Raw genomic sequence first — 21,858 nt, forward strand, 5'->3', positions numbered from 1 at the left:
TGAATGGCCAATGTGATTGTTGCTTCTCATCTTGCTTGATCTATTATTTGCTTCGTAGTGATCACACTGAAATTTGCTTCCTTGATCCAAATTTTATCTCTATTATGTTATGCATTCTCTAGAATGGCAAATGCCATGCTCTGTTTCATTGTGGGTTAAAGAGAGATCTAAATATTAACTTTCATTGTTCACTACCATATAGAGAGTGATTACTGAGCTTTTGTGCATGTGTGGAACTGGGAATTAAAGTTGACAATTTAATGTTGGCAAGTAATAATCTTCTGTAGAATTCTCTCTCTTTTGGAATTGATTCATATGTGATTTATCAACAAAGCTTAAGGATTTTAATGGATTATTTCTAGTTGTAATTGCCATTCAGTCCACCTTCAATGCTGTTGACATTGTACTAATTTCAAGGAACAATCTTTTGGATCATTTTGTTGGTGGGGATTTTAGGCATAATTTTAACAACAACAAATTAATTGGTTGTATTTTTTTCGCCGAAGTGTGATTTTATGCAATCTGAATATGCTTATCCACAGAGACATGAAGCAGTTGTTTGTGTGTGTATGTTTAGTGTGCTGCTGCATGTGATTGCGCTTCAATGTCAAAAACTTATTATTCTAATGTCTTTTCTTTATGTTTTGCAACTGGAGGGTTATTCATTCAAAAATCTGAAGAATTAAAATGCTAGATAGTGGCAGATTCAGAGAGAACTCTATTTGTGTACTCCTTTGGCTATTTAATGTCCTTAACTTATATCACTTTCTGTCTTCTTTTATGTACTCCTTTGCAACAGCAGAGTCATCCATTCATGTTAATCTAAAGAACAAAAATGTTAGATGATGCCATGCTTTAACAGAACTTCATAGATAAATTTGGAGTCTGACCATATGTATCAATACCTATTATGAATGAAAGTCTTAGAAACCAAATGTCAACAAAAGATCTCTCTCGAAGCAAGACTATTTAGGATCAACTATTTACATTATAATTCATGACAGTTATCTGTATAATGATGACTGCTATTTCAGGTTGGCTACATGGGTCCACCTAGTAGTTAGTTGCATATGTTTTTCATCCAAATTGATGACATATTGATGTACATGATCTTGCATTATATTGGATGCTTGTTTAATTTTTTGTGACAAGGTTTAGAGTTCTTCAATTGTTGCACTTCTTAAACTTACTTGGTAAGTTACATGTTTTGTAGCTGCTTGTTCCACTTGTAAGTTCATATCGTTATGAGGGATCTGAAGTGAACACATCCTTGGCGAAATCAGAGGCTAAGATGCTGCATGAGAAGATTAAGGGTAAAGATTACAACCATGAAGAAGTTATTAGGATCCTCACAACAAGGAGCAAAGCACAACTGCTTGCAACATTCAATGACTACAAGAATCAGTTTGGTAATCCAATTAATAAGGTATGTACCACTTATCAGTTTGGTCATCCAATCAACACTCACTGTTTCAACGCAATCTGTCAATTTGACTCGCCTATAGCTATATACAAACAATTCTTTGCTACAAGTTAATTTTGACTATCATGTCACTTCACATTTTATTTTGACATTCTTCTACCTATTCTAAGTATTTGTGGTTCCCTTCCTATATCCATATTTTGCCATCTCCATTCATTAGTCATACAGCATATGCAAATATTTTGATTCTCTGATTATATGACCTTCACACTCTACATTATGTTTTTACTGGTCATTCTCAGGATTTGAAGTCTGATCCAAAGAATGAGTTCCTATCAGTGTTAAGGGCTATCATACGCTGCATCACATGCCCCGAAAGATATCTTGAGAAGGTTATTCGACTCGCCATTAACAAGATGGGAACTGATGAGGGGTCTCTTACTCGAGTCATAACAACTCGTGCTGAGGTGGACATGAAACAGATAAAAGAGCTGTACCATAAGAGGAACAGCGTGACACTCTATCGCGCCGTAAAAAAAGATACTACTGGTGATTATGAGGACTTCCTCCTTGCATTGATTGGACATGATGATGCCTGAGTTAGTTGTTGTGATGAATAAGGTCTTGGTGTGTGTTAGTGAGACACCACCATTATCCTCAGGTACAAATCACTTGGTGTGTGCTGAGTTGTGAACCTGAATTATGCATCAACTTCTTTCCTACTTCTACACTTTGAGTTACCAATTGTGGTTCCTTTTCCAAGTCTCGTCCACATGCAAATTATTGGTATATATATGTGATCTTGAAAGGAAGAAAGATCACAGAAACACAAATTGTGGTTCCTATGAAATCATGTAATGTGGTGACACTTCACTTTAGTCACACACCATCAACAAATTGAGATATACGGACCTTCGACGTCTCGTAGTCTTAGTAATCAACTATGAAGAAAGAGTGGATTCGCAAGTCATCGAGGCATTAAGCTGAGAGTTCTTCGATAAGCCAAAACTACAAATAGCTAGCTTCTCAAATCAACATTCTGCAACAAAAACTAACATGAATAGGTAATTATATATACATAATAGTGTAAACTCACTATAAATTCTAGCACAAAAACAAATAACATGCAGAAAACTTGCAATACAAATAAAAACCTGTTAACCTTTGTAAGAAAGGTTAAAACACTTGACACCTTCCGTTAGTTTCAGCAAGAGGAGGGCCAAAAGGATGTTCTCTTTACACTATACAATCACCAGCTCTAGACAATCTCATAACGGCAGAATATTCTAGCAGATATATAGTCAAGCAATTGGGAGCAAAATTGCTTATTTGTACAAAACTCTTACAACTTGGTAAATAAGAACCTCATCCACTCTTACAGTTTGAACTCCAAGACAACTGTTTCTACTGACAACAACAACAGACACTCAGCTTCCAGATTTTACATCACTTCTTCATTCGTAATCGAGAAAAGATTCGCTTGCAGTATGGGTTAGTTCGGAGGGCTGCTTCATGAGGAAGGCTGGCCTTTTGTAGCGCTGTGTAGAGAGAGCCCTGCATCGGTAAGAGAATTAGGAGACGAAGTACTGGTATATTATTGCTAGATTAGTTAGATATTGAAACCTTGGAATTTTCAATGGCAGATCGGATGACATAGTTTGCATAAGGGTCTTGCAGTAATTGATCAAAATGGGACACTGAAAGCAATTCGATTATTATAGTGGCTCGATCATCTTCGCCAAAAGTTTTCAAACATTTTTCCACCACATTACTGCTAAATTTCTGTACAGAGAGCTGCACATACTTCCCTTCGAATTGAGATACCAGATTTGCAGTCGCTAAAGGGTTTTTAAGGTCTAGAATATACTGGACGACATAATTTCTGGAACAAAATAGAGACCTCATAAGTTTGATAATGCAATAGCAATGATGGAGCTTAATAATATAAACCAACCTAATTTATGTAAATGAAGAGTGAAGAAGACAAAAACTAAGAATAATTTAAGGAACCGATCGATACAGAAAATATAAGCAATAGATTCAACAGACTACAAGTAATTTTGGACTGTTACTTGAAATGAGTGTTGAAGAAGAATATTCCATAAATCATTTAGATCACCAAAAAAACTTGAAATCCAGGAACAGCTCCATTCTATGCCCTAGAATACCACAACCAAGTTGACTGTCTAGGCAGCATAATTACAGAATTCCTATGCAGAACACGTTCAAAAGAATTAGATGCCATTGGGACTTCTGTTTCAGTGAAAATAAAACAAATCACATACTAATATACCTCAATTTTCAAAAATTAATGTTTAAATACCATACTACTCAACCTAACTAAAATGCAAATAATATTAACATCTCTGTTTTTTCTTACCAGCATATAATATTGTCAAGGTTAAAAGGCACTAGTTTCCAGTTCATTAAATACAACAACAATCAAATACGTAATGCTATAGACTTCAACAATTTATGGTGAAAAAGCATAACCCAGTAAATGGTCCAGCTGAAAAAGTCAATCAGATGGATAACCACTACTGCCAATAATTCTTTCCATTGGATAGTGGATATCTTAGAAGAACTTGGATAGAAAAAGCAATATGTTCTATTTCTATTTGCCCTTTATCTCAATAGTTCCCAAGAACTCTTTTCGGCATGTAAAAGTGGATGGGTTAATGTGAGTAAGATTCAACATAAGGTTCAGTACACTAAGAGCTACATGCAAAAGTCCAGATGAAAATTTATGAATTTGCAGGCTTTCTCAAGAGAACACCATTGATGATCATAGGGATGTTAGTTGACAAATGGTCACTATCGAGAATAACTTACTCCACAATGCACCCAAAAAAACAAGTTATCTATACTTTGTGGCAACAAAATAATCATCCAAGATCAGCGATCAGATAAACAATGACGAGTCTAATGAAAGCATATAACCACTTTATAAATTGCCTCAACGACTTGAGTATACGCTTGTATAACTTAAAACAGTTATATAAAATAATATCAGATAGCCAGACAGGTATCAAATAGAGCCCCAAAATATATGCTGAAAAACTGGATTCATCACAGTACTTTGTGGCTCATGGAGAAAGAGATGATCAAACAGAGATGAAAAGTTACTGTACAATTTCAAAAAAGCAAGTTATGGTTATAGTTTCACATGTGTTTTACATATTTCAATTAAAATTGGACGGTAAGGTTTCAGGGCAAAATATTTACCCAAAAGGATCTCGAGCAAGTTCATAGCCATTAGCAGAAATTTCTGAAACCAACTTTGCCTGATCCTCTCCAGTTGAATAAGCTATACATTTTTGCAATACACAGCAGCCATGTCGATGTGTTGCTATATCAACACAATGCTTTGCAGCAGCATTGAAAATGAACTGCCACATAATATGACAGTTGAAATTAGTAAATCACACAAGAATAAATAAAACCAAGTAAACAAAGAAAGAAAATCTAGAAGCAGAAGAAATTATGAGTTTATTGCTTATGCTAATTTTATAAGCTGATAATGACAACCATGAGAGAATAAACAGATCAAAAGAGATAAATAAAAGCAGATACCAATCAAGGTACCAGCCAACTGAAAGTCAGAAATTTCAACTTTAATTTGACAAATAATACCAACTACCAGTTAATTGTATGGCCCTTTATTTATATCCTTGTTAAAGCAAGTTTACCAAATCCTAAATAAAGCTAGGAGTAACTTCTGGACAAAACTCCAATTATAAAAAAAAACATGATTTCACAAAATAAACCAAAGAAGACTATCAGAACTCTTATAACTGAAAACCAACAACTTCTCAAAACCAAAATATAAAAAAAGTAAAACTTCCTACATCAAAATAACTCAGATATATAATTCTGTAAATATCCCAAACAACCACTAAAAAGCATGGTTCGTCATGCCAACTTATATTGGGCAGTACATACGATACATACCGATCCGATAGGGGACCGACATGCAGAATATATTGTACCGAGCAATCCATAATAAGGGACCCTGTATCACCTGAAACAAGATGTATACCAACTAGAACGATCAAAACCCAACCATTAACAATCAAATTTCGATTAATACCGATCAATGACTAGGATTTGTTGAATTTAACGATCCATTTGACTGTTTGAACCTAATCTAAGGGTTTTTTAACCCTTTCTACCCCCTCATTTTCTCCTCTTTCACACTCTTCAATTCATCTACTCTCTCAATCACTTTTTCACTCATATATTTCTCTCGTTTACACTCTATTGAACTCCACAAAATTACGAATTGTAGATTGGATCAAGTTTGGGGGACTAATTAAGGGGGATTAACACCTAAATTAGAGAAAGAACTCTCTAATCAAAGGTATGTAGACAACTTCTCAACGCATTCAGCAACCTACTTGGTCTAGAGACAGCAACGACGTGGACAACAATGCCTCGTTCGACAATGACAATGATGTTGGGGAGTTGATGGTCCCATATACAGAATTTGAAGGTGGTGCATAAACCGAGGAACAATATTTTACACACGTCACTCAAGATTCAAATCATGAAGCTCAATGTGATAGGTGGTCACTCTTCTTTGAGCAACAGTATGGTTATCAATCTTATAATATGGAGCAGTAGATCAATAACAAAAGTAGAAGTGAAGACATTATTTATGCTCCACCCTAATACATGTCACATTTATACTTGCCTCAAGAGCCGCCTCAGATACATGTGGATCACGACGATCAAACTACAACATCACCACATTGATGCACCAATGGCATATAGTGTATTAATATACTATGTCCTGAGATCAATTTCAAGATTAGGTTCGACAAACATATCAAATTAATATACACAATATATAGGATCGAGGAATCCAATCCACTACCTGTGGAATCCCGTCATTCTTCTTAGTGGTAAAACCAAGTATATCCATAGATCAATTACTTAATTCATTTGAATCTTAAAGTTTAAATTATTTAACAAATAATTTAACAATTTAAATCAATTCTTTATATACAATTCAATATCAACGAAAGAACGATCTAAAAAGTATCACAAAACTACTCCTCAAATCCCAAAAAAAATATATACTACTATTCTTTCCTAATTTAGATTATTTTGTTACAATTATACTAAATTTTTATTTATTTCTAACTTAAATTTTTTTCTATTTTTTAAGAATAGAAAAAAATTTAAGTTATGTACTATATGATCAACCATTCGATATACCAGAATCGATAAGACGAACCTTGCTAAAAGAATTATAATAGTTCATTTGAAGATTCCACAAAACAATCATATACCATAAAATGGCTTGAATTCAAAACGACTTATACCTACATTCATATATAAGACCCTAAGCTATTGAGCCCTACATCAACTAACTAGTTCTCCAGTAGTAAAAGTTAGAACCTAATTAACTTCCTAACATCTTCTATCTATAACTTTATATTGAAGTTTACAATATTCTTATAGTATTGCTTGTATTTTCTGACCATTCCACTGTGCATATAGTCAGACACCTGTATAAAGGCAGACAAACACTTAGAATGACATACAGTTAGTCTAATTCATGCATAAACAGAATAAGATGCATTCACTTCTTGAAAAGAACAGCTAATGCTTGCTATATCAACAATCTGCCAACTGAGAAATGATGCTTGCTTCTTGTTCTGCTTCTCATTGAGCATTTTCAAAATTCTTAAATCTCAGAATGATTAGGCAAGTAATTCTGTTTAGACAAACAAAAAGTTGAAGGTATTCCACTACTGGTTTCAGCAATACTTTCCCTTCCATACTCACAGTCCACCACCCAAAAACGATATCTTTTTGGAATCACTCATTGGGAACACTATATATGATTGCCTTTGTCACTGCAGGACTTTTAGATTGATATGAACCAAGAATATTGTCACTTTCTCACAGCTCATATTCCCATGGTGAAAATACAAGTACAAGCCAACCACAGAAAATTTTCAACTGTAACAAGCAAAATTAAAAAAAAAAATCAAGATTGACCAATAGTTTGCTACTCTGTTGTTTTCATACATGTATCATTTCTCTTGTTATATTGCATATAACAAGCTCATGTTTGTGGTATACATTGATCTCAGTATATAATCAACAATAAGAATTTATCTGTGTAATGTTACACCAAATCAGTACCAATAATGTGGTCGCTAAGAGTTGACAAAGAAAGTAACAGCCAGGTTTACAAAATAGGATGCAATCAAATTTTCACTAGTAAAAAAGACAATATCCAGCTCTTATTAAATGAAATTTAATTGGGGAAAACCAAATGTTTGTATACAAGGTCAGATCATATATAGCTTAGGATGTGGCATACCAAATACTAAGAATGAACCTAAAATGCATATGATGTAACCTTCAGCTTCAGATAATCACACATAAATGTCTTATCGATACAATTTATCTTTGATGTAAACATAGATATCCTGGAATCAAAGTACAGAGTACAATACAATACTGCTGCCTCAAGTAATATGAAATCCTGCATATGTAGGGTGGTCATAAGCCCAACAATGTTATTACCTTTTCTGTGGAACTTAAATTTAAAAAATGTACAGATAGAAGCCTGTATTCTCCTCAGCAAGACTAACATGGGAGACAAACATGTATCTGAAGCATAAATGATAGAGGTATCTAAAGAAACAGGACACGTCCAATGACAAGAATTTTGATGAGAGGAGTTCCAAATACACCTAAATCCACAATTTCATACATATCAAATGCTAAGAGGTAATAGTATCTAATTGCATCAATTGGAACAATTAACAATTAGGATTGTAAGGAAACTAACAGCAATATGAACAGAACAAATGATCAAGAAATGAGAAACCAACATTTGCAATGTTCACAATAAGAGAAAATGATAAAGAATTCAACAAGGGTACATAGCAGTTAATTAAACAATGCACTCCAGTTGCTCTGCTTGAAGGTTCTTTCAAGTGACAACCATCGAAAAGAATTTTTTACACAGTATTGGATGAAGATGAACATTGATTAACAAAAATATTGAAAGGATAGAAGAATTTGGAAATACAAAAAAGACATTTGACAAATACTTTATGAAAACCATTTAAAATTTTCAGAAATAGAATAAACAAAGTCAAAGTAAATGGCAAGGTTAATGGCCAGCTAGCTATCTTAATTACATAGATAGGAATAAAGTTTGGAGTGATTAATCATGAAAAATTTTCTAGGGCCAAGTAACCAATACCTTATTGTCTTCCACCTTAAAAGATTCCAAGCAATGTTGAAGCACATGGCTGCCATTTAAGTCTTTGATTAGATCTAGAAACCCAGGTTTTATGGCTGATATGACCAGTGCAATTTGCTGCCTAGTTTTAAGGCTACCTATCAATTTCTGCACAGCCCTTGTCCTGAGAAATGAATTCAAATAATGTTATTAGAAAGTAAGGATTCAAACATTTAAACATTAGCAGAACAACTTACTGCTAGAAACCATGCATGCTAATGAAAGATCCAAAATGAAATAAATTAATATTGGTAGGCGATGAGCAAGCTGTAATTACCCATGAATGTTTAGGGAGATATTAACAAGATCAGCTGGATCTTCCTTCAACAAGAGGAGAATCTGCAGCAGTTGTTCTTCACTGCATACTTCCAGTAGCTTCTGCATGAGATAATTCCCAAAGGGATCGACCATAAGTTCTACAACATGATCAATGACACCATTAAAAATCATATCAATCTGATGCTTCCCTTCATCAAGCTTCCGCTGCAAGGATCGACACCCGTGTTGATCCTTTGCAATATAGTATGTACATCCTTTGACGCCCATCAGATTATCATACTTCAGTGGAAGAGTCAGAAGCATACTTTGTGCATGCAACTGTCCATCAAACTGTGATCTTTTAGTCCCCTTCAGGTTATCAGTCCATTGGTTCCTCACGTAATGGAGGCCCTTCCCCTGTATAACTAAACTGTCATCAGATCCAAATGCCTCCATGTTCCTAGGGAGCCTCACCGACTGAGGTCCTACATTAACAGGGGGCGACTTCATTGGTCTATTCAACACCTGATAGCTGTGATGTAACTTTGAGGCATCCCAGTTGGAATCTACTCTAATCTTCTCCGACGAGAAGTAGACATCAGAAAATGGGCAAGGACGATTAATAGGGGAAGCAAAACCTCCACCAAAATTTCCCTTATAGTGAGAATTTCTTCCCAGAGTACCACCGGCAACCAATTCGGTTGCTCCATAAGGGAAATTCTCAAAATATGGGTCAACTAAATCTGCATCTACAGGGCAATGCTGCTGCAACTGAGACAAGTATGGTTTCTTATCTACATTAAACATCAGAGAGTTTGGAAGAAGGGAATGGCAGCAAGCACCATAACCACGCTGAACAAAGCTTTCCATCGGTACATCATCGCCATAATCATTCTGGAACAGAGAAGGGTTGGTTGAGATGTTCTGTTCCATCGACGCCGACATCGGTCGATGACCAATTGGTAATTTTGGATCGACTCCGAGGTGGACATTGTTAAGCTTGTCGAGCAAGCCAAATTCCAGGAACATCCGGTCCTGCGAATCAGTGGGCGTGCGCTGTCGAACGACTTCATCGACGACCCGGGAGAGCCTGCCGGAGAGCAATCCCGACTCCGACGACGACGATGACCCCTCCGAGGGAGGGGGCGGCAGGGGCGGGAGGCATGCAGGGCTGCCACCACACAAACACCCATAGCCATGGACATCACGAAGCCCATGGAAAGGCGATGATAACTCGTCGAGGCCGGCAAGGTACAAACCATGGGTAGCGTGCATGTCACCGTCGCCGCCACAAGCATCGCTATGGAACAGACGATGATGGCGACGACGACAAGGATGCTGATGATAAAGACGAGGGGATGTAGCACGGGGGATCTCGTTCAACAGCATCTCCATCTCCCTCTCTTCTTGCTTCCCCATCCTCATGGCTTCTTTGCCGCCCTCCTCCTCCTCCTCCAGCATCTCCTCCTCCGAAGAGCCCAGAAACCTATCAGAATCGATCAAGAAAGGGGATGGGGAAGGCGAAAGAGGAAATCGGGGACGGCAAGGGGATCGGGAGGAAGGAGATGGGAAGGGTCGGGGTATTGCATTAGGATCTGCAGAGCACAAAGCAGAGTAGGAGAACACAAAGGGGTAGGGGGGATACACACCGAGGGGTTTTATAGCGGCTTTATATATACGACTGGGAAACAAGGCATCATCGGAAAGGGAAGGCGGGGGCTTCTACACTGTAACTCCACCACAGCATTATTCTTCTGTATAAGCCCCACAGCGAACGCTGACTTTCTTACTTGGGGGCTTTTTTGTTTTTTGTTTTGGGAAGTTTTAGGAGATAGGGAAGACGATGTTTCTGTTTCTTGTGGATGAGTAACGGTCAGGTCTAAGTTACTTCACCTACTAATTAGCAGCAATATATGGTGGGGTGGTTATACTTGACTCGTTCTCTAGTGGAAAATTACCGGATATTTCTGAGATATTTGGGAAAAATCTGAGCTGAGTTGCTGAAATATTTGAAAAACCTTGTTGATAGCATATATTTATTCAAGTTATATTTTCTTTTATAATTATCATATAATTTCACACAATCTTGAGTCAATCATATATATATATATATATATATATATATATATATATATATATATATATATATATATATATATATATATATATATATATATATATATATATATATATATATATATATATATATATATATATATCCTGACGCAACATTACATGTATATTCTCTATCAGATCCCTAATTCCTTGCTTGTTTATGTCAAATAAATCTTCAAGTAATACTTATCCTAAATCTTGCTTCCTTTACTAATATAAACGATTCTTGGATTCATGTATCAAGAGGGAAGCTGTAAGGAAATGATTTAACTCATTTGTGTCACTTGCAACATCATGGCTAAAGAACATTAGGAGTTGTTTAATTGAGGGCTATTCCCGAGCAGACCATAATGAATAGTAGTAAAATTTTCATAAAAATCTCCTTAAATTGTGCAATAAAAATATCCTTTTTAGGAGTCGTTAAACTTATTCTTAAGGATGTGATTTTGCTGTTGTACTCTTTGATTGTTCAACTTGCAAAGCAACAATATTTGATTTGTGGGGATCACTACTCTCTATATGCACCCAAAAAAAAAAAAAAGGTAAAGACTGATTTTATTGTTAAGCCCTCTTGATACTAGCAATCTCAAGTAGTGTGTGAAACAACATTATTAATTTGAGACATTAGTATTCCAAATACAATAAGTAACTTATTGACATATCTGAACATATTATGCTATTTGCTAATCTTTGCATGCCTATTTAACCACATGACAGATAGTAATTAATTTGCTGTTGATTTTACTACACTACTTTCAAGATTGTAATTACTTTTCTTGAAGGTAGAATTGACAAAAAATGTTGTGCTTGTTTTTAAGATCAACATAATTTTTAGCAGCCATGCTACTTTCAATTAGAATCTCTTGTTTAGTGCTCAGAGTTAGCATTGCTGTGCTAAGAATATATCTCAAGTGTTTCATATATAATGCTGCTTTTGAGAAATTTAACTGAATTACTAACTATAACTCATACCCCTTTTAACCATATCCACTCAAACTTTAATCGACTCTTGCCATCTCTTTTCATTCTCATCCAAGCTAAGATTAGATTTTTGTTTGGAGTTTCTGCTCTTGATTCCATGAGGTTAAATTGTCTGAATCAAACTAATTAGAAGACTATCTTTGAAATATATCAACAACAAAATTTACCTACATTTAAATTTTAGTGATCATATTAGAGAATGCCCATTTCTTTTTCTAATACTTTCACCTTGATCATCATGCATGCCATAGGAATCATGATCCAAACCAAGTCAATACATGAAATGAAGATTATTCCAAGCCACTAATCATCAAAGGTTGATTATAATATCCAAACCACTTATCATCAACAGCATAAAGCTCTCCTAAAACAGTCAAGGTAAGGAACTTCGAACCCAAGCATGGAGGCCACCATTAGAAAAGAGGGTAACATGTCAGAGAAGACAAACTGCAATAATCTGTTTTAGCTTTGCCATACCAAGTGTTTCTCTCCACGGAGCCTTGTTGTGTTGATGATGTCATTGCCACTCATTTTTCCCACTTAATGGGTACGAATTTTCTCAGCTGTTTTCACCTGTAATCTTCGCCATTTTAAACACATGCAGAGCTCTAGAGAAAAAGAAAAAAAACTTAGGATCATAAAGTAGTTGCAGAAATTGACTCAAGCACAATGGAACTGTTATTCAATCATTAAAATGACAAGTTACTGAAGCGGAATCAATCGTGCTTCTAGCTATCAATAGAAGAGATTCATGTAATCAAACACAGTTCTAAACAAGGATGCAACACTAGTTGAGCATAAAAAATGTATTCAGCATGATGATAGATGGGACGTCAAAATTAGAACTAAGAGCACAAAGATATATATCCAATCTACATACACGAAGTTGGATATATTGTTAAGAATATAAATTAAGATCATATATCATCTATGGACATCGATAAAATTTTAAGATGGCATGAGAGCAAAAGGTCCTGAGTTTGAATTTTCAGCCAAAAATACTTGTAATGATATCCTGATTAATACAAATTTATGTCATCTCATCCACCATGAGATCAAAAATATTAATGTTATTCGCACAAAAACAAATCTAGAAACTGTATATCAACAAACCCAAATATCTATAATCCAAGAGTTGAGATGATAAAAATTTCGCCTAAACTTGGCTCTCTTATATATGACCATATCCAACTCTCTGTGTTGACAACATGAATATGAGTCCCATGCAAGTCTCCTTGCCATAACAAATGAACGAGCCAAATACATTTTCAGCATGTAGCTGAAGTTAAAAGGAACCTCATTCAAATAGTCTTTGCTAAATTAGATATTAAAAATAAGTTGTCAGGATCAAAAATAGCAAGCTAGAATAAGACATCTTTTGCAGAGCTAACACCAAAAGATACATAAGCATTGTGCATGGCAACGTAAAAGACAGTGTACATATATTTAGAACAAATAAAAACTCCCTTTGTTTGTGAGTTTCTCAGAGTGGTTTTTCTGATGTCCTTGTCAATTCATATTTAAATTCCATGCTTCTCACAGCCTAGGTGGAACTTCAAGAGGAGCGAAAATGCCATGTCCACTTAATTTTATGCATTTTGCACAGATAATTGCTTCTTCAATCTGTTCTCTGACTCTGGAAAGACCCACTTAGGTCCTGCTGCTTTGCTACCTCATCAAGTGAAGTTAGCTTTTTATGAGAAGCAATTTCATTTGGCACTGTGAGATCTAACTAATTACATATATTGTTTGTTGATTTAGAGAAAGAAGCACATTATTAGTGCCAAAATCTTTTGGATTATTTGATCATTCAAAGAAAAATTAGGAGCTTGATTTCATTAAGCAAGGAGAGCATACTAAAAGCAATATTAATTAATTGCAATATTTTTTTTTTATAAACGCATCACTAGAGAATTCACTAGAAAATACCCAAGTAGTTGCAAATACAATTAACAAATTTTTGTTGTTCCAGTAACATATATCTACTTGGTCATGGAAGCAAAAATGAAAATTACTAAAATGAGAAACAAGTCTGAAGATAAAAATCAGGGTTTAGAGATTTTTCAGCACTCAGAACAGCAACTAATTTCATTGTGGGTTTAGATGTGAAGTTGGATAGGAGACCATGGATAAAAAATGTAATACTTCTGCCCTAAAACTGCTTTCTGAGTTTATACAATGAACTAAACTTTGCTACTTAAAAAATTAACAAGATAACTACTGCATCTGTAACCTAGTCTAATAGAGCATCTGATAAGGAGCAATTTAGTTTATATGTTACTTGAATAAATTTTATTAGTTTATATGTTATTTTGCACATGTCATAAATTATCATATGACAACATCTACTCAAGGCAAAGAAAAGGGAAACAAATGCAAAAAAGAGTGGAAGAAATAAAATTTATTATTGATCGAGGATTATAAATTTTGATGGAAAATTTTAAAGATTTATCTCTACTATCAAATATGGAAGTCTATCAATCAAAATATCGTCAAACAAAGGAAGGTTATCCTTCAAATCAAGTCAAGAATATTATCTTCTTCGTAGAAAGCAATAGATCATATATTTAAGTTGATGCAATTGTAATTTTTATTATACTATGATTTCCTTTTTAATATTGTGCATGAGCCTATAAAAAGGGGTTAGAATATTATAATGCATGAAATAGAGATGAATCAATGAATCTTATTTTTGTTCGAACTTGTGTGTGAGTGATGCGATGTCACAATTATGTTTTCGATGATATGATTCAATCGCCCACGTATCGGAGGTGCAAGGCCTTCATCTTGATAGTTATCTCTTTCTTTTTTCAATATTTTTCGGCTACTATTTTTCTATTCTTTTTCTTTTTGATTCCTCTATTATCAATAACATTGTTACTCATCCTACATTAACATCTTCAATGTTAGCCCAAAAAAATGACACTATCAATCATTTCTTTTAATTAGGGACCTGAGCAAGGTTTGCTGAGACGGAAACTGATAGAATCAAAACATTTCATAAGTTAGATTCTACATATAGAATATATACATGCATATATATGTATTATTATGAGCGTATATGCTTTTGCATTATGCACAATATCAACCATGTTCCTATTCTAGAACCTTCATGCAGAGAATGAACAAAGCACATACGATTCAATACTGATAGGGAATGTCCCCACACCAACTGCAAAGCGACACCTGGCAGCCACAAGGAGCTGATGTGGAATGACCCAACACGTGTCCGAGGGGGAGAAAGGCTGACTTGGCAGACGGCGAACGATTGACTTCGTGCTGCTCGGACCGTGCAGGTCAACCCGTGTTGTCAGGAGAGCATACGGGTCGGCCACTCTCACCGTCACGCCGAACAAGGACAACGGCAGGCATTAACGACCCATGCATTTTCGGATCTGCCCCGTAGGTATAAAAGCCGACCCCCTGACCCACAGATGGGGATCGAACTCTTTTCACCACAAAGACCACTTACTGACTTAATCATCGGAGGAGTCGAGTCAGGAATCCCACTCCCGACGTCGACCTGTCATGTAGGTACGTGGCGTAAGAGGCACAACTCAAGGCCCCCCTCAACAGGGGCCCAAGAGCCAATCCCCGATCCAACTTCATTCATCTAACCTCCTTGCCCTAAGAATCCACGTGGATGACCTTGCACTTTCGGGACAGGACCAAGCCATACCGTTCTCCAGGTACATAACAAATACCTAATCTTATTCCGACATGAAACTTAATGCATTATATGTCATCCAAAATGAGGCACCGCCTAGAACAACTTAATTAAAAGAAAATCCCTGCAACAACATTTGCCGGATTGTAGAAATGGAAAGGCAATTGCCCCATACTTGGGCAAAATTCTGACTAAGATATATCATTCCTTAAGCATCTCAAGTCCACGAAACTACAGATTACACATATGAAAACTGAAGCGAATTGTGAAGCAATGTACTCCATCTTTTGAGTCGATTGAAACCATACATGTCAAAAGTCTCGTTGAGCAGAAATCTCCAGAAGTTTTTAGTACAAATATATAGGATATAGCAAAATTTAGAGCAGAATGTCGAAGAATCGCCGAGGAAAACGCCTTTTAGTTTCACAGGATTCTGCATCAAAAAGGAGTCAAGACTGGACACAACCAGATCTCACCTCTACAGGACGCTCTCGGCCGCCTCCTCGGTGACCTGCCCCCCCCCCGAGCAGCACCTCGTGGACCTCATCCGACAACTGCAAATGTCCTTGCCAGAAAGAAACAACAAAAGAGTTGGAGTACGGTCTGCGATCAGAGACCAAACATCAAGAACTCAGTACGACAACCACAGGATTTCCGCGGGACACGAGACGTACCTGGTGCGGTCAGCGGGAAGCAGGCGCCTCCGATCAAGTCAGCGGATCATCCGTTGAGGCCCGCGGCTTCCTTGTCGGAGCGCTCGTCTCCATCGTCTTCCTTCCCTCCCTTCTCTCCCTCCCCCTGATCTCTCTATTTCTTATCCACAGCCGTAAAAAGACGCTTTGTTGTCTAGTGTGTGCGTGAGAGAGAGAGAGAGAGAGAGAGAGAGAGAGAGAGAAACGACTAACGACGGATCCACCTCTTTCTCCTCCCTCCCGATACAGTCACTCGCGGAGTCTGCGATTGGCTTCGAGGTCGAGGGGGTGTTTTTTTTGTGTTAGCTCAGCGGTTACCCTACAATGTCGTGACAACACCAGAATTTGGGGATCCTAATTCCACGTAGTTCCAATTCACCCGCTTCCGCACACTCTCCTGATCCCGTGGATCCCACTTCTCATGCCTTGTTTGAGGGCGCCAGGTCAAGTTCCCACAACGTCTCATATACATACTATATATATATGTATATATATATATATATGTGTATGTATATGTATATATATAAATACATATATATATATATATAGGATATATAAATGAATAAATTTAAATATTTAAAATTGAATGAATATCGGAACGTGGCCGGAAAGACAGAATATGATATGAGTAGATGCTTTGTGGTGGGGTCATAATGTTGAGGAACAACGACAAGGTTGCCTGTTGGGATAATTAACTTTTTCTTTTGTTCCCCAACAAAATCCCTGTGGATAATTAATTCTTTTTGTCTTTAGTTGGTGTCTTTTCTCGAGAAGAAGCATCAAACTTTTTTGGTATTCCAAATAGATGTTATTTTTTACTCCCACAGATTGTACATCTCAGTGGTATCAGATATCCGGTGGATATCTTACTTGCCATTAGAGAAAGACATCGCATCGTTAATCTTCTTCACTAGAGTTAGTGAATAGGTGTTAATGGTCCAAGTATTAAGATTATAAATAATTAGATCATGTCTCACTTCAAATCTAAGAAAAGTCATGCCTAATCCATAGTCCAAGATATCTATATTTCTAACTCTGGTTTCTTTTTATTTTTTTAGGTAAATAATTTATCAAAATTTTATTAGCTAAACTAATTAATACATTTCAAAATATGTCGGATGAGGATTTAAGTTTTTAATCTTTGATAAGTATATATGATGCACATCACTTAACCAATGTTTTAGATATAAAAATATAATCTTTAGGTCTAGAACACCATCATCAAAAAAATATTATTTAAAATATATCTTCTTGAATTTTTTTAATAATCTACATTAACCCTTAGCACCCTATTTTTTTAAAAAATAGTGTAATTTATATATCATAAATTTAATTTCTATACGGTATCATATTTCTTTTTTAACAAGTCACCACAACAATTCAATTCAAGCTTGCAAGGAAAAAAGATTTTTAATTTAAATTTTTTTCAAATCTTAATGTCTCTCTTGATAGATTATAAGATCACTAACTTTTTTGACAATCGATCACATTCTTGGATAAACCTTTATGCTCTTCAAAGATATTATAATAAACCTTTATGCTCTCCAAAGATATTATAATAAACTATCAAAATTTTTACCAACTAAACTAATCAACAAGAAATGAATTATTATAAGATTTAAATAAGAGGGAGAGTTTTGGTTCTTAAGCCGACTCTCTTTTTCCTTCCCTAAAGGAAACGAGAATTTTCTATCATATACAGTATTTTTGTTCCAAAAGGTTGATAATAAAATGTAATATCTATTATATACTTAGTGCGAGGTCAAATTTTGATTGTTCATCTAACTTAAAAAGATTAAAGATGATCTAGTCCCTTCTGAATGTCATAAGCTTTAAGAATATTATAGTAAAAAAATATTATTTTAGATTGATAAGTGGGAGAGCATAAAGATTTATCCTAGAATGTGATCCTTCTTTAAGTCATCAAAAAGGACTTAAAGATAATTAAAAAATAGAGAATATTTAGCTATAAAACTTAGAGGGCATTCAAATATCTCTTTTTGTTCAAATAACATAGAGAAGACAAAAATTAAAACCTCATATGATAAATTTTATTCTTAAAATATTGATTAATGGTGGTACACCTGAACTACTTATAGGTTAGATGACCCAAATCCATTTATCCTTAGGTTAAGGGTTCTAAAAAAAAATTTATATATAAAAATAGTAGTTTGATTGTGGTGTACTTGGCTAAATTATTATTTTTTAATAACAAAGATAAGAATGATATTGATGTAAAGAGAAAATAAAGATAATATAATATAGTAAGGATATGTTCACATAGAGACAAAAAGATATAGATCAAAGCCTATGAAACAAAATCAACATACAAAATAGTAATATAAAGCAAGGCCTCATCAACAATCAGAATTAGAGTAAAAATCCCATAAAACGTCATCCAACGTGTTTTACTTGTCTTTTAGAGTGTGTGATGCTTTTCCGTATTGAGTTTAAGGTTGAAAAATGCATAATGTTAATCTTCCACCTTGGAATTATTAATCATATCAATACTTGTAAGGATATCATATCTATTATAGGTTATCATGATTATGAGACTACAAGTCATGATAGAAGGCAAGATATAAGAAGAAGCCTCACCTGTTGTGGGAACCTTGATATCATATATACTAATGTGAAAATAAAAGAGACAATTTGCTTAGGATTAGATGGCTCAGCAATCACCGGTCTAATATATCAACATATAGTTGATATATATATATATCATCTTTTATCATAGAAGTCATTAGCATAGAAAAACCAATATCACGTCGTGTAGTTGGCACAAAAAGTAGTGAAGGGACCACCGTTGATGAAGGTGAGATAGGATTTAGGATCCATTTAGTTGTATGTTTCCTATAATTCATAATAGTATGTCCAAAAATATTATAAAGGAAAAAATCTCATCAATTTTTAATTATACTCTAGCCTGACAACATAGTCTTTAGCATTATTAAGAGAAACGCAAAGGACATTAGAGAGATTTAAAGCAGTGGAAATCTCTAGTAATACTACTACAAATCTAATGTACTCCTTAGTACTGGTGAGCTGATCTATAAATAAAGGCCTCTGATAAATTTAAGAGTTTGAGGAATGTTAACTATTTTTACCATATCAAAATGATAGAAAAATCAATCTTCTGAATATCATATTCCTATGGTTGAAAAGATAGAGTTTGTTCTGAATATACTATAACCCAAAATTAAGCACTCTTGTAAGATAATCTCAGTCCCTAAAGTAGAATTAAAAAAAATCAACATTCAAAGAGAACTTTCAAGGAATCAAACAGCTTTCACGAGGTATGAACCCAGTTTTTAACTATGAGGAAAGGCATGAACCAGTCGTCTCACTTATATTAAAAGTTAAAAACTTTATCCTATAAATTTTGAATATGACAATTGATTTAATTGATAAAGATCTAACCTATTGATAGTATAATTATGTTATAGAATCTTATCCTAACCACTTATTTTTGAAAATAAAATTTTTGTAATAAAAAATAAGTGGTATATTTTCTTATCTATCCTCTAATAGTTATTTTCATGATTACATTAATTAGATGAATTACAACTAAATGGATCCTAAATCCTGTCTCACCTTCATCAACGGTGGTCCCTTCACTATTTTTATGCCAACTACATGACGTGATATTAGTTTTTCAACGCTAGTGACCTCTATGATAAAAGATATTATATATATATATATATATATATATATATATATATATATATATATATATATATATATATATATATATATATATATATATATATATATATATATATATATCAACTGTATATTGATATATTAGGTTAGTGATTGCTGAGCCATCTAATCCTAAGCAAATTATCTTTTTTATTTTTACATTAGTATATATGATATCAAGGCTCTTACAACAGGTGAGGCTTCTTCTTATATCTTGCGTTCTATCATGACTTGTAGTCTCATAGTCATGATAACCTCTAATAGATATGATACCATTACAAGTATTGATATGATTAATGATTCCAAGGTGGAAGATTAACATTATGCATTTTTTAACCTTAAACTCAATACAGAAAAGCATCGCACACTCTAAAAGACAAGTAAAGCGTGGGGTGACGTTTTATGAGATTTTTACTCTAATTCTGATTGTTGATGAGGCCTTGCTTTATACTATTACTTTGTATGTTGATTTTATTTCATAAGCTTTGATCTGTCTCTTTTTATCCCTACGTGAACATATCCTTACTATATTATATTATCTTTATTTTCTCTTTACATCAATATAATTCTTATCTTTTTTATTAAAAAAAATAATTTACTCAAGTACACCATAATCAAACTACTATTTTATATATAATTTTTTAATTTGAACCCTTAACCTAAGGATAAATGGATTTGGGTCATCTAACATATAAGTAGTTCAGGTGTATCACCATCAATCAATATTTTATGAGGTTTTAATTTTTGTCTTCTCTATGTTATTTGAACAAAAAGAGATATTTGAATGCCCTCTAAATTTTATAGCTAAATATTTTTTTATTTTTTAATTATCTTTAAGTCCCTTTTGATGACTTAAATCTATTTTATCATGAATATTAGATCGCATCTAACTACAAGTTCCAAGAATTTATAAGGCATAATGACTTGATAGATATTATAAATTATTAATAAAATTATCATATTAGTGATCTTTAGGACGAATTCTGGAGACTTTTCCTCACTAGTGTCTCTCTTTTTTCTTAGTTCTAAAATACTTTATATTAGAAAGATCCATATGGTGAGCTAGGTCAGTTACAGTATATATATATATATATATATATATATATATATATATATATATATAGGATTACAATATTTTTATAAATATATCAAAAATATTATAACTGTCTTTAAAAATAATATAAAAATTAATTTTTTTTATATTTTAATTTCTTAACTAATAAGAGTACATATTTAAGACCGCAACAATGATAATAACAGTTTGTCTCATATTTTGAGTCATTGTTACACAATTATTAAAAAAATCATATGTGAAAAAAACATCATAACTAACATAAAAATTAAAATTTCCTTGTAGGTTTTTATTCCCAAGGTAATAAGAATACCTATTAAACATGATAAAATATTATAAGTTTTTATACTTTGAGTTATAGTGTTTTTGTATTTTAAATTTTTACTTGTAGTGACAGTATTTTTGTATACATTTACAATATTTTTTGATGTTTTTGTGAAGATATTCAAAATATTATAATTTTATTTAAAAATATCATAATTAGATCGATTTATTTATGGACCAGTCCTTCCTATCTGGTAAAAGCATAATTCACTTGATGAACAATTTTTCTTTTCTATAAAGAAAATGTATCACTTAATGAGCCCTAACCATAAAAATAAGTTGTAATTCATGGAGTTAGAGCTATAATTACAATACCTAATTTATTTTTGTTGAATCCACCCCCTCAAGCAAACA

General features: G+C 34.1%; 2 protein-coding genes and 1 long non-coding RNA gene across 5 annotated transcripts in view; 1 reads left to right on the plus strand and 2 right to left on the minus strand.

Annotated features, from left to right (window-relative positions):
- The window catches only part of LOC135587773 (annexin Gh1-like), a 2,890-nt gene extending 739 nt beyond the window's left edge, over positions 1–2,151 (plus strand). Inside the window, exons 4-5 of the mRNA XM_065079527.1 lie at positions 1,214–1,426; positions 1,726–2,151. Coding sequence (XP_064935599.1) covers positions 1,214–1,426; positions 1,726–2,022 — 510 coding nt within the window. The 3' untranslated portion in view covers positions 2,023–2,151. The remainder of the gene's footprint in view (positions 1–1,213; positions 1,427–1,725) is intronic.
- Positions 2,152–2,547: 396 nt separating this feature from the next.
- On the minus strand, positions 2,548–10,780 carry LOC135587774 (putative pumilio homolog 8, chloroplastic). 2 transcript variants are annotated; one of them, XM_065079528.1, is made up of 5 exons: positions 8,971–10,772; positions 8,655–8,817; positions 4,649–4,812; positions 3,047–3,305; positions 2,551–2,977 (listed from the first exon to the last, which is right to left on the minus strand). In XM_065079528.1, exons 1-5 carry the CDS (start codon positions 10,410–10,412, stop codon positions 2,870–2,872), a joined length of 2,136 nt encoding a protein of 711 aa, XP_064935600.1. In that variant the 5' UTR covers positions 10,413–10,772; the 3' UTR covers positions 2,551–2,869. The 2 variants fall into 2 exon arrangements, with proteins under 2 accessions (XP_064935601.1, XP_064935600.1); XM_065079529.1 differs by lacking the exon at positions 3,047–3,305 and having other exon boundaries at positions 2,548–2,977; positions 8,971–10,780.
- Positions 10,781–12,304: 1,524 nt separating this feature from the next.
- On the minus strand, positions 12,305–16,663 carry LOC103994828 (uncharacterized). 2 transcript variants are annotated; one of them, XR_672484.3, is made up of 3 exons: positions 16,389–16,663; positions 16,191–16,279; positions 12,305–12,655 (listed from the first exon to the last, which is right to left on the minus strand). It is a non-coding gene; the product is annotated as an uncharacterized LOC103994828 (long non-coding RNA). The 2 variants fall into 2 exon arrangements; XR_672485.3 differs by having other exon boundaries at positions 16,191–16,268; positions 16,389–16,661.
- Positions 16,664–21,858: the final 5,195 nt, after the last annotated feature.

This window comes from Musa acuminata, chromosome BXJ1-8, assembly GCF_036884655.1.
Source record: "Musa acuminata AAA Group cultivar baxijiao chromosome BXJ1-8, Cavendish_Baxijiao_AAA, whole genome shotgun sequence".
Classification (NCBI taxonomy): domain Eukaryota; kingdom Viridiplantae; phylum Streptophyta; class Magnoliopsida; order Zingiberales; family Musaceae; genus Musa; species Musa acuminata.

What these genes read in the sequence shown, in the direction of transcription:
- LOC135587774 (XM_065079528.1), bottom strand. Translation starts at nt 10,412, where the DNA reads ATGCTGGAGGAGGAGGAGGAGGGCGGCAAAGAAGCCATGAGGATGGGG. An exon ending in TTAAGGTGGAAGACAATAAG is followed by an intron (nt 4,813 to 8,654) that starts GTATTGGTTACT and finishes ATTATGTGGCAG; the next exon opens with TTCATTTTCAATGCTGCTGC. An exon ending in CTGCCATTGAAAATTCCAAG is followed by an intron (nt 2,978 to 3,046) that starts GTTTCAATATCT and finishes TTACCGATGCAG; the next exon opens with GGCTCTCTCTACACAGCGCT.